Source organism: Thalassophryne amazonica, chromosome 6, assembly GCF_902500255.1.
Source record: "Thalassophryne amazonica chromosome 6, fThaAma1.1, whole genome shotgun sequence".
Taxonomy (NCBI): domain Eukaryota; kingdom Metazoa; phylum Chordata; class Actinopteri; order Batrachoidiformes; family Batrachoididae; genus Thalassophryne; species Thalassophryne amazonica.
The window spans coordinates 34,486,464-34,503,893 of record NC_047108.1 but is presented as its reverse complement, the minus strand read 5'-3'; the positions used below and the strand labels follow the sequence as shown (position 1 = coordinate 34,503,893).

Below are 17,430 nucleotides of genomic sequence, written 5' to 3'. Positions count from 1 at the left end.
TTGTATTCATTACTATTTGGTTGTCATAACGAACAGCCAAGCAAAGAAAACGGTGAATAATGAAATGATTTCATTACTCACCTTTTTCTTTGCTTTTGAATTTACAACATCCAAACAAGTGACACCCAAACATTGTAAAACTCTTCATGTATGCAACATTTCAAGACTGTCACACAAATTGTCTTTTTCTTTTTTACATTTATTTATTATTTATTACTGTTTCTTTTTATTAACTTGGCTCATTTTTAAATAAGTGAAGTTAATAAAAACAAATTGTAGAACCTGAAAAAGGCATCAATAATTTGTTTTTGAACCCAACCCATAAGGCTATCTATCTATCTATCTATCTATCTATCTATCTATCTATCTATCTATCTATCTATCTATCTATCTATCTATCTATCTATCTATCTATCTATCTATCTATCTATCTATCTATCTATCTATCTATCTATCTATCTATCTATCTATCTATCTATCTATCTATCTATCTATCTATCTATCTATCTATCTATCTATCTATCTATCTATCTATCTATCTATCTATCTATCTATCTATCTATCTATTAGAACTTGTATTTTGCATCAGACTGTGTGACTCACTGTGACTCACTGACTCTCTTTCTCCCTCGTTTCCTCCATAACTCCTCTCTCGTGCTCAGCAGTAACTCCTGCTGATGGCTCACAGCTGGAGAACGTAGCATGGGGGATGAATGGGCTGCAAAGCAATAAACAGGATGCTTGCTATGGAAAGACACAAACACAGTGTGGATAAAAACAGCCTCTAGGCAGAAAACTGCATCACTAACCAGAAGGAAGTAGCAAGATTATTTCCTAAATGTCAATGGAAAAATATATATACTTTAATTCATGAAACTCACATCTGCAGAAATAAACTGGCACACAGCTGATGACAGACTCACTTGGTGATGGAATAGTGTGTGAACAGATGCAATGGCCTGAAGAATGCTGTGCATTTGTGCATGTGCTGCAATCAGCATCAGTCAGCAGAACACAACAACAAAGCAACACACACACACTCTGTGTGTGTGTGTGTGTGTGTGTGTGTGTGTGTGTGTGTGTGTGTGTGTGTGTGTGTGTGTGTGTGTGTGTGTGTGTGTGTGTGTGAGAGAGAGATTGAGACAGAGAGAGAAAACTCATGTACCAAAAAGCAGAAGTCATTAGAAGAGTGCATTATATTTGCTTAAAGGTGATGTTCTGTTTAACTAAACTTTAACTACACTTTGATGTAACTAACATTTTGATCAGCTTCACTGCCTTGCTCAAAGGCTTTTTCACATCACTCACTGTTGTTAGAATAACACCTGATTCTTTGTTTATGAAGCAGTCAAACCTCTGGCCCTCCTCCTTTACTCTCTTAAACTGATGGCCCGTCGCAGAATTTCAGCCACAATTTGCATACAATTCCAAAAATGAGGAAATCAGCCCGAATCATTAAAATAGTTGGGAAATTGCTGTTTCCTACGATTACTATCAACTATACCTGACAGGATGTGACAAATCTTTGCAATATTTTAGCAGATGGAAGAAAGCAGTCCTTGTAATATCTCTAATGTGGAGGTCAAAGGACAACGTAGGATCAAAAATTACCCCAAGGTTCCTCACTTTGTCAGTGTGATGTATGACACACGAGCCTAGGCCAAGTGTTAGCTGGTCAAATTAATGCCGATGTCTAACTGGACCAAGAACTATCATTTCAGTCTTGTCAGAGTTTAAAACTAGGAAATTGCTAGACATCTAGTTTTTCACTGATGCAAGGCAATCCTCTAAGGATTTTATGTGGATGGGATTACCAGCAATTATCGGCATATATAACTGAGTATCATCAGCATAGCAATGAAAGGTAATCCCAAAATGCTGGAATATGTGCCCAAGGGGTGCTATATAAAGGGAGAAAAGCAGGGGGCCTAAGATTGACCCCTATGGAACCCCAAAATTCATGTCACTAAGGTTGGAGGTAGTGTTAATGTACAAAACACAGTGAGAATGACTGGTCAGGTATGATGTCAACCATGCAAGGGCACTCCCAGTAATCCCAAAATGATTTTCCAGTCTATCGCGTAGAATTTGGTGATCCACATTATCGAATGCAGCACTAAGATCTAACAGCACCAAAACCGTAGTGGTGTCCGAATCCATTGCAAGCAGAAGATCATTCACCACTTTAGTGAGAGCTGATGATGATAATATTTTCTAAAATGCAGACTGCAGTGGCTCAAAAAGATTATTCTCAGTAAGGTGGTTCACGAGCTGCTGTGAAACCACTTTTTCCAGAATTTTAGAGCAAAATGATAGATTTGATATCGGCCTGTAATTTTTCTGTACACTAGGGTCAAGATTAGATTTCTTAAGTAATGGTTTAATCACTGCAGATTTGAAACATTTAGGAACAGATCCGTAGGTTAATGACAGATTAATCATTTCCAGCACAGTCGGCTCAAGAGTGGGCCACAGGTCCTTAAACAGCTTTGTTGGGATAGGATCAAACAAGCAGCTTGTGCTTTTAGTCGAGGTTACAAGTTTTGTCACAACACCCAGTGAGATACTATCAAATTGTGCAAATCAAGGTAATACCTCAGTGACGGCACCCACCTCAATAACAGGGTGTAGTGACTGGGTTAAGGCATGCTGGGATATGCTTAACCTAATGTTGTCTATTTTCTTCTCAAAGTAATCTAAGAAATCTTGTGCTGGTAAAGGAGACTGACTTACAGGTGGTTGTCCATGAATAAGTGTTGCCACCTTGTTGAACAAGAACTTTGAGTTCCGCTTGGTTTTGTTGATCAAATCAGAGTAGTAAGTCTGCTTTGTAGCCAGTAGTGCATGCTTATAGTCTGAGATAGCATCATGCCACGTGAGGTGGAATACTGCTAATTTTGAACAATGCCATTTCTGTTGTAGACCTTTAACCTTATGCCTGAGGTCAAGCAAGTAATCACTGAACCAAGGCAACTGTGTTTTGGGGGAGCGTGGTTTTAATATAGGTGTACAGTCGAGTGTACAGTAGTTTTGAGTGCTGAGTTTAAACTATCCCCAAGACTGTCTACTGATTGGGCTTTTTCCAAACGTCACGCTAAGATATCAGGCAGTGTGGCTCATTCAGTCGAAGTTGAGGAGTTCATGTGTCTCTGCAATGATAAATAAGGTTGTTGTTCCACTAAAAACGGCAGTGAAACTATAAAATTAATAATTAATTGGAAACAGGTGAGTGTCATGATTGGGTATAAATGGAGCATCCCCAAAAGGCTCAGCCATTCACAAGCAAAGATGGGGCAAGGATTATCACTTTGTGAACAACTGTGTGAAAAAATAGTCCAACAGTTTAAGAACAATGTTTCTGAATGTTCAATTGCAAGGAATTTAGGGATTCCATCATTTACAGTCCATAATATAATCAGAAGTTTTAGACAATCTGAAGAACTTTCTACATGTAAGCGTCAAGGCCGAAAACCAACATTGAATGCCCGTGACCTTTGATCCCTCAGGCGGCACTGCATTAAACTGACATCATTGTGTGGGCTCAGGAACCATGTGGGCTCAGGAACACTTCAGAAAACCATTGTCAGTTAACACAGTTCGTCGCTACATGTACAAGTGCAAATTAAAACTCTGCCATGCAAAGCGAAAGCGATACATCAACAACATCCAGAAATGCCGCCACCTTCTCTGGGCTCGAGCTCATTTGAAATGGACAGACACAAAGTGGAAAAGTGTGCTGTGGTCTCATGAGTCCACATTTCAAATTGTTTTTGGAAATCATGGACGTCATGTCCTTTGGACAAAAGAGGAATAAGACCATCCAGATTGTTACCAGCGCAACCAACAGCGTGGCTTTGTAGTAAAAGAGTGCAGGTACTAGACTGGCCTGCCTGCAGTCCAGACCTGTTGCCCACTGAAAATGTGTGGTGCATTATGAAGCACAAAATACGACAACAGAAACCCTGGAATGCTGAACAACTGAAGTCGTAGATCAAGCAAGAATGGGAAAGAATTCCACATACAAAGCTTCAACAATTAGTGTCCTCAGTTCCCAAATGCTTATTGAGTGTTGTTGTTTAGTGTCTTTTACTACGAAGTCATGCTGTTGTAACACATGCAGAATGTGGCTTGCCATTGTCTTGCTGAAATAAGCAGGGACGTCCCTGAAAAAGATGTTGCTTGGATGGTAGTATGTGTTGCTCAAAAACCTGGATGTATCTTTCAGCATTGATGGTGCCATCACAGATGTGTAAGTTGCCCATATCATGGGTACTGTTATGTGTCGACGCGGGTTGAGGAGCGGACCTGCGTCAGACAGGACCCAGCGCTAAAAATAACCAGAAAGCGGTTCCAAACAGAAACTATTTATTATTCACCTGTGCTTAAAAGTGTAAAAACATAAAAACAACGTCCCTCTGGTGGAGTGATTCGTGGCTCGCTCTCCAGCGCCCGCAAGGATTAAAGCCGGCGCTCCTGGACTTCCTACCACCGCCAAACACCCCCCAGGTGGACACGACAAACTGATTCTCTGTGAAGCAAAGAGAAGGTGAGGTAAGGCCAGAGATACAACTATATCTTCCAATAAACACACGCTATCAGCAACACACTCAGGTCAGTGTCCTTTTTTTTACTTTATGCAAATGAGCAGCTTCTCACAACAAGTGGAGGATCACTTATCCTTCACGCCACAGCAGTGAGAAGCAAACTGCACAATTCTCTTCACAATTCCAGTATAATGTGTAACAAAACACCAAGTTACTATCAACAATTACTTAAACACTTAATTACCTTTCGTGTGTGCTGACAGCATGTGTCCTCACCCCTCCCTGCTTCACGGGCTCGATGTGTCAAAACCCAGGCGCGGTCCTCAGCGTCTCACAAACGAACGTCACAAGGTCGAGTTCCCGGCAGTTCTGCTTGAATCACACATGACTTAAATGCAGAACGCCATCCAATTATCTGCTTCAGCTGCAAGTCGTCCAGGTTGCACGTGAGCACCACTCACAGGTGCTTTCCATGATGTTGATGAGGGTGAAGACTCTTCAGCCAGCACCTTCTTCACAGACAAATCAGCCCTCATGCCACCTGGAGAGCAAAGAAAAGAAAAGAACACCAAAACATCCAGCCACGCCCCCCCCCCAACACACAACAGGTACTAACACACCCCCATACCATCACAGATGCTGGCTTTTGAACTTAGCGCTGGTAACAATCTGGATGGTCTTTTTCCTCTTTTGTCCGGGGGACACGGCGTCCATGATTTCCAAAAACAACTTGAAATGTGGACTCATCAGACCACAGCACACTTTTCCACTTTGCATCTGTCCATTTCAAATGAGCTCGGGCCCAGAGAAGGCGGTGGCATTTCTGGATGTTGTTGATGTATGGCTTTCGCTTTGCATGGTAGAGTTTTAACTTGCACTTGTAGATCTAGTGATGAACTGTGTTAACTGACAATGGTTTTCTGAAGTGTTCCTGAGCCCACTCGGTAAGATCCTTTACACAATGTTGTCGATTTTTAATGCAGTACCACCTGAGGAATCGAAGGTCATAAGCATTCAATGTTGGTTTTCGGCCTTGCTGCTTACATGTAGAAAGTTCTTCAGATTTTCTGAATTTTCTGATTTTATTATGGACTGTAGATGATGGAATCCCTAAATTCCTTGCAATTGAACCTTGAGAAACATTGTTTTTAAACTGTTGGACTATTTTTTCATGCAGTTGTTCACAAAGTGGCGATCCTCGCCCCATCTTTGCTTGTGAACGGTTGAGCCTTTTGAGGATGCTCCTTTTATACCCAGTCATGAGTGTCCTTAGTTCCCAAACACTTACTGAGTGTTGTTAGAAGGAAAGGTGATGTAACACAGTGGTAAACGTACCACTGTCCCAACTTTTTTGAAACGTGTTGCAGGCATCCATTTCAAAATGAGCAAATACTTGCACAAAAACAATAATCAGTTTAAACATTAAATATCTTGTCTTTGTGGTGTATTCAATTCAATATAGGTTGAAAAGGATTTGCAAATCATTGTATTCTATTTTTATTTACATTTTACACAATGTCCCAACTTCATTGGAATTGGGGTTGTAAAAAAAAACATGTAGCTGAGCTAACGCAAGCTAACTGCTAATGAAAATGCTAGCCACTCTTAAGATTCACAACAGGAGAAATTTTGTCAAATAAGATTCACAACAGATGCACTTAAAAACTAAAAGAATTGTTAAACAGAAATAGAAGAAATGAATACAACCATGTAGTGATTCGAAGGACGTCATTCAGCACGCAGTCCACATAGGTATAATCATGGAGCTGTATATAAGAACTAGAGAGCACAGTAGCGCTGAGCCGTGTGCCGACAAGGAGGCGTGATCGCCATTTTAATTCTGGACAAGTTAGTGATTTGCGTGTATAGAAGTTCAATTAGTCTCATCAAGAAACAGGTAGAATATGCCGGAAAGCTGCGCATTTTGGCAAAGCCACAAACGGAGGAACAAGGGAGACAATATTTCCTTCCATAAGTAAGTGGTTTTGGTTCTTCTTGTCACTTTGTCCGTGATATTTGGATGATAAACAGCTGTATGTTTCCTGCCGTACCTGTGTCGCCCAATGACACGGACCATTAACTCTTCACTTATGTCTAGTTGATATTTTCCACTGCTAGACCAATGTCTAGTTAAAGACCTTGTCCTTAGTGATTAAAATTGTTCGACAAGACTGGGGATTTTTTAATACATTTGCACCCTAAAATAATGACATTATATGTAATGACCCGCGCTGTGCCGCTCACAGTCACACCAACACATAGAGATGTGTACCCACACCACTGACTTCATGAATGAAACTCGGTCAGTAAAGGATAATTGTGTAAAAATATAATATATATATCAATGTAATGGTTTTAGGAGCCGCGCTGCATTGAACACAGCAGCAGCTGCAGCAGGACGCCTCAGCTCAGCAGTTTGAACAGCACAGATCCGTGTAACTTTCAACACTAATATTTGGGAATGTGTGGGTGTCAGAGTAAGTTTAATACTTTCCTGACATAATTTAATGTAATTTAATTTTACTGGCTCGATATGTTGGGAAAGTGTAGGAACACGGACCCACAACAGGGGGCGCAAATGAACGGACAATGGAGTAAGTCAAATAACAACGCTTTACTGTTGTGAATGTGCACAACGAATACAACCAATCACAGAAATGGACAACAGTCAATTCACAAAAGTGTCGTGTGGGCAGGCTCGAAGATAGGAGACGCCTCTCCAAGGTAAGACCGGAACCACACGACTTCCTCCGCTACAGGACCCCGGGAATACTGGAGCCGCCAAGTCCCGAACTCCCAGGTGGCCACTGCCTCCGCGTGTCGGACCTGGTACTGCTGGCGAGGAAACAAAGTACAGTCAGATGGGGGTGCGTTTGCACCCAGGACTCCGAACAGCAGGAAAGTTACCTCCACCTCTCGTTGGAACAGTAATCCAAATAACTAGCTCAATCCAAAAAGATACACTCTGTTAGCTTCAATACGTTACCTCTCCGGTAAAAACGATATCTCGGCAATGAGGTGGAGATGCCGTCCTGCTGATATACCCCACCGATGATTGCCGTCAGCTGTCTCAGGTGATGGGTGACAGCTGTCACCGAGGCTGCTCCCGTGAGGCGGCGGCGCCCTCTGGTGCCTGGAGCCCGCACTCCAGGCAGGGCGCCCTCTGGTGGTGGTGGGCCAGCAGTACCTCCTCTTCAGCGGCCCACACAACACGATATCCAGGTCAAAATTACATTTTAACACGTATTTTGCGAGCATTTTTCTGAGTGTGTTCAGTCACGAACATCCGGGTACTTCATCAATATTTTGCCCGGTTAGGAGACGTCATGTCACTGTCCATGAAGGGACGTTTTCGTTTAGTGTTCAGCATTGGGACTGCACTCTCTAGTTCTTATATACAGCTCCATGGGTATAACACACGTGTATGATATCTATGCTTTTGCCAGAGAGATGTGCAAAATGGTGTGGATCACTCACTGTGCACTTCACTGAGATTCTGCCATCCCCCCACTCACAGCTACTGCAGACTGAGTGCATGTGATCACTGCCTGTTCAGTTTTCAACCCGCACCAATGAAATCACTCACCACTTGCTCCAAAACAGAAAACAATCTGCATTGTGTTTCTATAGCAATTCTGTTTTCTTTGTACATTTTGCCATTGGGGTCATTTATAGCCCAGCACAACCTGTCCTTTGTTAATGCATTAACTGCATCATAGTGAGCCTTAGAACTTTTCAGCCTACCCTCATATGTGTGTTTTATTTTTATTTTTGTGAAGCTGTGTTTTTACTCTAAAGCACTTTGGACACTGGCTGGCTGCTCTAAAGTGCTTTATAAATAAATGCTGATTGATTGATTGTAGCATGGCATCAAAATAAGCCACATCCACATTCAAGCAGAAATTATTTAATTCAAGATGCATTAAACAAATAAAAATCAAAGTCATCTGTTAAAAAAATAAATAAAGCATGCATATTACTCCAGCTGCAAAAAATACATCATGTTTTGTAGATCATAATGTGTCCTGGCGTCACAATTTTTTAAAATATGCTTAAGCCTTTCCCAATTGCGCATAATGCTCTTTTACCACAAATTACACCCTTTTTGAGTTGGCTATCTGATTTTATTTTTTTAGTACGAACTTGTACCAAAGACATCTTGATTTCACCTTAGATCACTAATCAGTGTCCACGTCTCACAATCATCAGTAAGACAAGAATCACTAGAACCCTAAAACCTTGGACATTTGTTCTCCTGCAAAAATATCAAAAGCAGAGAAACCAGGGGCATGAATGTTACTGTGGAGATTCTACAAGTTTAACACATTCTGCACATAGCAATACATTTCTGATGTCTTGATCCAGGACAATTGCAAACCCAGACTCTGATGCCTCTCAACGTCTCAAGTGTTACAATAAGGGCATCCATTAATGCCAAAAGGATCACAGCAGCATCCACGAAGTTAAGGTCAGTAAGCCTTTCCTTACCAACAGAGGCTCTCCACAGCCCTATCCAACACCCAGTCCATGCAAGTACTGAACAGAGAAGAAGCCAGAACACATCCCTGATGAACACCAGTTTTCATTGAGAAAAGGTCTCTGCCTCTGTTCTGTACACCACTCACAGTACCTGTGTACAGGCTGATAATGATGTCCAGCAGCTTCTTGAGGATCCCACTGATTCTCAGAATGTCCCAGAGTGCAGCCTGGTCTACCAAATCAAACACTTTACAAAAATCAAGCTAGGCTGCAAGGAAACATTGTTCATATTCACGCTTGTGCAACTGCAATACGTGGCTCTGTACCAGAACCATCGAGGCAACCACAATCCAAAAGAAATTAATGTCATTAATTATTACTGTTAGATAATATCTGTGCTAGTGCTTTATTTTATGTTAGCTATCAACTATTTGTGTTATTTGTTTGGAAGTTCTGAGAAATATAAGTTAAGTTTTACTTTATCAAGTGTCCAAGTTTCAGACACAGGGAGATCTCCCCCTGTTGGTGAGAGCCAGTAACATTAGAAATGTGAGACTAAACCACACCCATATTAACACCCACAAGGGATAAAAGGTGTTGTATGACTCATTTAGTGCCCTTTCACAAGATGACACTGTCTGTGAGGGTCCCAGGCCTGGTTTCTAACCCGACCTTGAATAAACTCAAAATGAGGAATACAGTGGTTTGGTTTTTGGTTAGGGGCAGAATTTTACACAAAAGAACCAGGTAGAAATAACAGTTACTTACAGTATAAAAAAAAATCAAAACATGAATCAGACATAAGTGTAACATACTGGTCATTAAGTCCTAATGGTTGGGTTATGTCTAACTGTAATTAGGATGGGTTAATGCAGAGGACAGATTTCATTTTATGTATGAAATATGTACAATGACAAAAGGCTCTATTCTTCTTCTTCTTCTTCTTCTTCTTCTTCTTCTTCTTCTTCTTCTTCTTATTATTATTATTATTATTATTATTATTATTATTATTATTATTATTATTATTATTATTATTATTATATTGACTTCAGCACACATCAAAGTACTGAAGAAATCCTGCTTTGTTAGCAGACAAATCCAGCTTGTGTGTTGACTTTGTGAATGTTGGGGTTTGAAGTTCTTGTTTTTTTTCTCTTGCTCCCACTCCACCCCCTGTGGGCGTTAATGACATTCTGCTTCACTGGGGGACATCAAAATGAGGAAGCACGAGTGAGCGGTTTATATCTGTGCCACATGTGGGTGACAACACAAAATGTAACAGCATCAGTGAAAGTGTGCATTAGAAAAGACTGATTTGTTTGCTATGAGAAAGACTGAAAATAAAAACCGTTTAAAAATTCATGTATGTCTTTATGCTTTCTTTTTGGAGAAAGAAGCCGCCTGCTGGTGAAACCGCAGCACTGCAGTATGGTTGCTGTCCAAGGTGCTGAAACTCAAATCTCACTTCAGTCCTGCATGTGAATAAACCACGAACTCAAAGGTGATTTTCTGAAACATCCTCAGAACATGAAGTGGAATTTTAACATTTCAAAATTTGGGATACAGTTGTAGTTTAGCTTTAGTGATCCTACCTCCTAAGGTTAAAAATAAAAATAAATAAATAAATCCTCTTTACACACACACACACCCACGCACACACACAGTAGGCATGCACGCACGCGCACGTGTGTGTGTGTGTGTGTGCAAAATCATTTGCAACAAAAGTGAATATGTGAGGAATATTTCTATTTGATAATAATAATAATGATAATTTATCTGTAAGTGTACTGCCCAGTACAACACCACAAATGATTATGCAATATTAAAATAATTATAAAACACAGTTACTCATACTTGAAGTCACATTTTTCTTAAAACAGCTTTTGAGGTACTTCGACTTATAGCCAGAAAATTACATGTGAATAGAACCCAATTTTAATGTCAGTTATCATTAAAACTGAAATTCATCACACTTCATTTATTTATGAATATGTATCAGGTTTTTTTTATCATTTCTAATCCTTTTATGATGCATTAAATGTACCTACAACATTTGCATAGTACTGTGCTTTACACACACACACACACACACACACACACACACACACACACACACACACACACACACACACACACACACACATATATGTGTATGTGTGTGTGTATAAAGCAGGGTTTTGCTTCTTCATTCCATTGTGTACTGATTTAGGTTACTTCTGGTCACACTTGGGGAATTATATGATGCTTTATGAAACTATTAGCTTCGATTTCTCTTTGCTATTCTCATCACAGCCAGAGAAGATTTTGTAGTTTGGCTTGAATAAATGACTACTTCTACTTCTGTGATGCACCATTAATGCACAAAAGTGCACTGAGATATTACAGCAACAAACACTGCCTTCAAGATGACATCTTTTCCAGGCACCTCCATGCATATTCACCAAGAATGCAAAACCACATTCTGCACACATTACAAAGGCACGGCAGTGGAAGTGGATACTGGACTGGCCTGCCTGCAGTCCTGGCCTGTTCCCCATACAGAATGCGTTGAGAACTTCAAAACAAAAAATGTAACATCAGCCCTGAACTGCTGCAGGCTTTATGGCATGTTTACAGGACGAATGGGGAAAGTAATACCTGAAGCACTTCATAACTTGGTATCCTCAATGCCAATATGTCTTTTAAGTGTTGTGAGCTGGAATGGCAACATAGCAAAATGATAAATGTTTCAGCATCCCAACTTTATTTGGAGTATGTTGCAGGCCTTAAATGTAAGAATGGGTGTATATTAACAAATTACGAGGTCTGTTAGAAAAGTATCGTACCTTTTTATTTTTTTCAAAAACTATATGGATTTGATTCATATGTTTTTACATCAGCCAAGCTTGAACCTTCATGCGCATGCGTGAGTTTTTCCACGCCTGTCGGTTGCATCATTCGCCTGTGGGCAGGCTTTGAGTGAGCACTGCTCCACCCCTCTCGTCGTTGTTTCATTGCAAGGAAATGGCGGAATGATTTGGGCTTTTTTTCCATCAGAATTTTTTCAGAAACTGTTAGAGACAGGCAGCTGGAAACCATTTGAAAAATTTATCTGGCTTTCGGTGAAAATTTTACGGGCTTCACAGAGAATAAGGAGTGTTACTACAGCTTTAAGGACGACCCACAATGGCGCACGGTGCACCACGCTCCGAGCTGCTATCGAGAGGCAGAAACCACATCATTTCTAAACGGATCGCTGTGTGGAGCCGGGACCATCGTGTGCAATTTCTCTGGTTATCACAAGAGCTGGACATCAGCCATTTTCTGGCAGATTTCACTTTTAACAAGAGATTTTGTCATGAAAAGCCGCGCGGAGGCTTTGCGCATCACGACCGATTCGCTGATGAAGCGAGACAAAGGAACACCTCCGTTTCGGAGTGTTAGAGGACAAGTTGGGACATGCTCAGCTCTCCACAATTTCTCTAATACTCACTCGACTGGTAAGCACTGAAAGCCGAGATAGGCATGTCCCAGGCCTACTGAAGGGGAAACACTGGCCATAACACTCATAACTCTCAACTTTGTCTGCAAAAACTTCTACATCAGTGTCATTCCCCACTAAACTTGGCAAACTTAATCAGACAATATTCAATGTGCAACGATCTCCCTGCGTCAATAAAATAGTCAGATTCTGTGGAGATTTTCAAGTCCAGACTTAAGACACACTTCTTTTCCCTTTCGTATGGCTAGCATACTGGTATAGTTTTGTTTTACGCTTTTTACTCTTTTAATTAATTTTATTAGGAAACGGAGTGTGCTGCGGCCTCAACTTTACCTAAATTCTGGGTCTTTTAGTGAAGCTAAAGCCCCAGTCACAACCCACCGTGCATTTTTTTTCGCCGTACGTTTTCTGCGGATGCCACGGCCACTACGTTTTTGTGAAAACGTACGGACGCAGTAGCAAGAGGAGGGAGGGACGTTCAACGCACGTCTCTAGGAGTGTAATGATAAAGAGAGTTGACAATAAAGCAGTGGGTGTGTGTGGGATCGCTTTTCTTTTTTATGAGCGGGACCGGAGCGGCAGGTGTTTTTCGGCGTCGGCGATGCATGAGCATGTCCAGCCTGCAGCGGTCAGTTGTAGGAGTGTTTACTTGCCTCGAAAAGTTACAGCTAGTTATCAGACTAAAGCTGTGAAGTGTCTGTTTTGCTGACATTTGGAAATAAAGTCCAAGTTGAAGTGAGAAGCTGCGTTGTGTATGCAAGTCTGTCGGCCTCCATAGTATGTGGTGAGTGCCGTAATCCGTACTACCTGCGTACGGATTTGGTTAATTCAATAGTAATTGAATGAAAATGTGCTGCTTTGAATCTGTACTGAGGCAGTACTCACAACGTGCTTCATCTGTACTGCTGGTGAATCCGCAGCCTGACCGCAGCGAAAGTTCTGCATGCACTAAAACCTCTACGGCGTGTCTGCGTGTGTCTGCGTGCTCCTAAATTCGTACTGAGGCAGTACTTACAACGTACGGATCTCCAAAATTAGCCCACGTTTTTGCAAGTAGACTGCACGCACGTGCAAGTACGGCGGGTTGTGACCACGGCTTTAGGGCTAATGGCCGGCGATCACTTTAGTATTTCTTCTGGGTTTTTTTTTTTTGTTGTTGTTGTTGTTGATTAATGTTGGCAAATTATACAGTGTTTTTTGTCTTTCTGATGCTTGATTGTTTTTCTCTCTGTTCAAGGTGCAGTTCCATCCAGAGATGGGAGTTGTATTTGTGTTGGTGACCCTCCTGTCCTGTGCACCAACAGCATTTCTTGTAAATTCATTTTGTGAATTGTTCTGTGAATTCTTCTGTAATTTATGTCTGTAGCATGGCCCAAGCAGAGGGTCACCCCTTTGAGTCTGGTCTGCTTGAGGTTTCTTCCTCAGAAGTAGTTTTTTCTTACCACTGTTGATCTGGGGTTAGACCTTACCTGTGTGAAGCGCCTTGAGGCAACTCTGTTGTGATTTGGCTCTATATAAATGAAAATAAATTGAAACTGAAATTGATGATCCAAAAGGAGGAACTGGAGGGTTGAAGTACCCAGCGCAGTATCTCTCCCACTTCCACTTTATGGTGGGAGTAACAGTAATAATCCGAGTACGTTAACTTCTGTCAGATCTGTGAGTGCTGTCTGAATCCGAGACTGGTCACAGAAAAGCACCTTTCGTAGGTTGTGAAATCTCAAACCGTCAGTGAGGTCGGACCGGGAACCGCTGAGAATGGCGCAGAATCACAAAGAGCTGCAATGTCTGACAGAGAGAGCCGCGTGCGCGTCCGCTCCAAATGGCAGCGCTGAGGACACGCGGATCCTGAACCCGTCACGGTGACGTCCGTCCGCGAAACCCACAGACCCACGCGCCATAAAGGCGCTTTGGGCTTTGCAGTTCTCCCCTCCCGCGCCGCGCCACGCCGCCCACCACGCTCTCTGGCACGCGCGGTAGGGACACGGCGTGCACACGCACACGCACAAAGAAGTGGGAGTGGAAGCTCGTGTTGTCGCTGGAAGCCAGGATGGGATAATCATGCGTGTCTGGCTCCGGGCGTCGATGCCGCTGCCAGCGCTGGATCCGGACTGGACTCGGGGCGCAGGGTGGGTCTAGTTCCCCCGACTGGAGCCATCCGGACCTCATGTCGATCTTATCAAGCATTCCGAGGACGTTGAGGGTGAGGGCCGAGAGAGGGGTTGGTGCAGCTCTTTAAAACGAGAGACCGTTTTTCCACCCCTGATGGAGGACAGAATTCTCCGGCTGGAATAACTTAGGTGGGGAAGAAAAGGTGAGATCCCGGATCCAGAAAGGCCTGTTTTCTTGATGTCTTTGAAACCTGGATAGAGACTCGCACCTGGAAACGGATCGTTTTAGCGCCGGTAGTCGGGACTGCTTCGTTGGGCAGCGGAGCCGCGGGGCTCCTCGGATGGAGAGGGCGCAGTGAGGGAGGCGCAGCGGGGACGCACGGGGAGCCAGGGGCGGCTCGGCGGCTCCATGAGCGGCTCCTGCCGGCACAGAGCGTTCGGAGCCCGGCTGGAGCGTCTGCACCGCCGCGGGTAGAAACCCGCGATTCAGGACGGCGGCAGCTAGGAGCTTTGAATGCATATGATCACAACCACCATGATTTTTATGATTCTTGGTGCTTCAGTTGTAATGGTAAGACACGATCAGCACACACACACACACACACACACACACACACACACACACACACACACACACACACACACACACACACACACACACACACACACACACACCGCTCCACAAATCTGATGGCACAACAAACCACACAGCATGTGCGAGCAGCGCCTCAAATCACTCAGATTCTGCTTTTGATGCTATTTGTGAATCTGTGTGGATCGCCTGCTTCGTGCGTATCCCAGCTGACTGGCATCATGTTTTTTAAAACAGGCGATAGCCTGTTTAATGGACATGAACGCATTACTGGATCGCTTCCACAACTACATCTTACCGCATCTACGAGGTGAAGACCGCGTCTGTCACTGCAACTGTGGAAGGTAAATCATCCAAACACACACACACACACACACACACACACACACACACACACACACACACACACACACACACACACACACACACACACACACACACACACACACACACACACACACACACACACACCTCTCTCTCTCTCTCTCTCTCTCTCTCTCTCTCTGCTTCTTCAAAACATTTTACTCGTCTCCTGTCGGCTGCTGAAGAGGCCTTGACAGTTTGTGTCGGTGGATCTTCGCACACATCACCGCGCGCTCCTTCATATTTGGTGATTATTGTTTTTATTTTTGCTATAGACGAAGGTGTCAGGGACATAAATGGATCATGAACTATGAATATATCTGAGCATCAAGTGCGCTCCTCTGGGGCCTACGTGTGGCTGGAAAAAAAAACCTGATGCGCCAATTCTGAGCGCGCGGTTTGTTAATAGGATCATCTGAAGACACCGGGATTCGATCCCATAAAGACTGCCTGTGAGCACGGTCCCTCAGATGATCATATTTATAAGCTGTAACAGCCTGGTTGGTCTTTTCTCTTCCACATCAGCCATCACCAGACCACTGAAGGAAGACTAGTGTCATTGTTCAGGGGGTTTTGGCCACGTGGTGGTGCTGTCAGGTGCCTGTGCACTCTTCCCCCATGCATACTTTACATAGTTGGAACCATTTTTTTTCAAGTTGTGAGTAATGTAAGTATTGTTGTGAGTTTGAGTCCCTTTGGTTTCCTCGGAGGAGTCTCCACAAGTTTAGGTTTTGTTATGATTGTGTGATTATTTAGTGCAGTCATGTCCAAAGTGTTCCAGAAATGGCAGAGAGGGTGCAGGTTTTCTTTGCAGCCACTGACTCCAGCAGGTGATTTCACTGATGAACTCATCCCATCTGCTCAAAGTGATGATAATGTAAACCTCTTGGCCCTTTCTGGAATATCACTGGAAAAAGAATCTACTTTAAAAGGCGCTACAGTCGGTAAAACCTGAATGAATTAAGTTCTTTGAACTTAATTCTCTAGATCAACTCTAATGGCTTTTTTAATGTTTTTTTTTTATTGTTTCAACTATTCATTGTACTGTACCACTGATTTAGTGGTAAGTTAAATTAATTTGTCATAAAACAGCAAACATGCAACTGTTGCAACTCATATTGTAATAATGGTCGCTATTGTAATAATTATTACAACAATGACTAAAGCTCAAGGACTATTTTACTAAATGTTAATAATAGGAACACCCCTTTCCAGGTAGTTAGTGTTGGAATTTGCTGGTCAGTTGTTTTACCAGCTCCGCTGACACGTCGCCGGTAAAACTCATTCTGTGACAGTAAAATCCAGCATTAATGAGAGGTTAATAATTTCCACCACAGTCAGCCCAAGAGTGGGCCACAGGTCCTTAAACAGTTTTGTTGGTATAGGATCAAATAAGCAGGTTGTGCATTACGAGTTTTGTCAGCACGCCAAGTGAAATACTATCAAATTCTGTAAATCTAGGTAATAGCTCAGTAATGGCACCCATCTCAATAGCAGGGTGTAGTAGCTGGGTTAAGGCATGCCGGGATATGCTCAACCTAATGTCTTCTATTTTCTTATCAAAGTAATCCAGGAAATCTTGTGCTGTAAAAGGAGAGCAAACTACAGGTGGTTGTCCATGAATAAGTGTTGCCACCGTGTCGAACAAGAACTTTGAGTTATGCTTGTTTTTGTTGATCAAATCAGAGTAGCAAGTCCGCTTTGTAGCCAATAATGCATGCTTATATATATAAGATCGCATCACACCACGCAAGCTGGAATACTTCTAATTTTGAACTACGCAATTTCTGTTCTAGACCTCCAGCCTTATCGTTGAGGTCACGCAAGTAATCATTGAACCAAGGTGACTGTGTTTTGGGG

The 17,430-nt window shown here is 42.5% G+C and overlaps 1 protein-coding gene across 1 annotated transcript in view; it reads left to right on the top strand.

Moving 5' to 3' along the window:
- The first annotated feature begins 14,462 nt into the window (after positions 1-14,462).
- tmem240a (transmembrane protein 240a) overlaps positions 14,463-17,430 on the top strand; it is a 114,919-nt gene continuing 111,951 nt past the window's right edge. The window contains exons 1-2 of the mRNA XM_034171966.1: positions 14,463-15,186; positions 15,445-15,551. Of these exons, the coding sequence (XP_034027857.1) occupies positions 15,130-15,186; positions 15,445-15,551 (164 nt within the window). The 5' untranslated portion in view covers positions 14,463-15,129. The remainder of the gene's footprint in view (positions 15,187-15,444; positions 15,552-17,430) is intronic.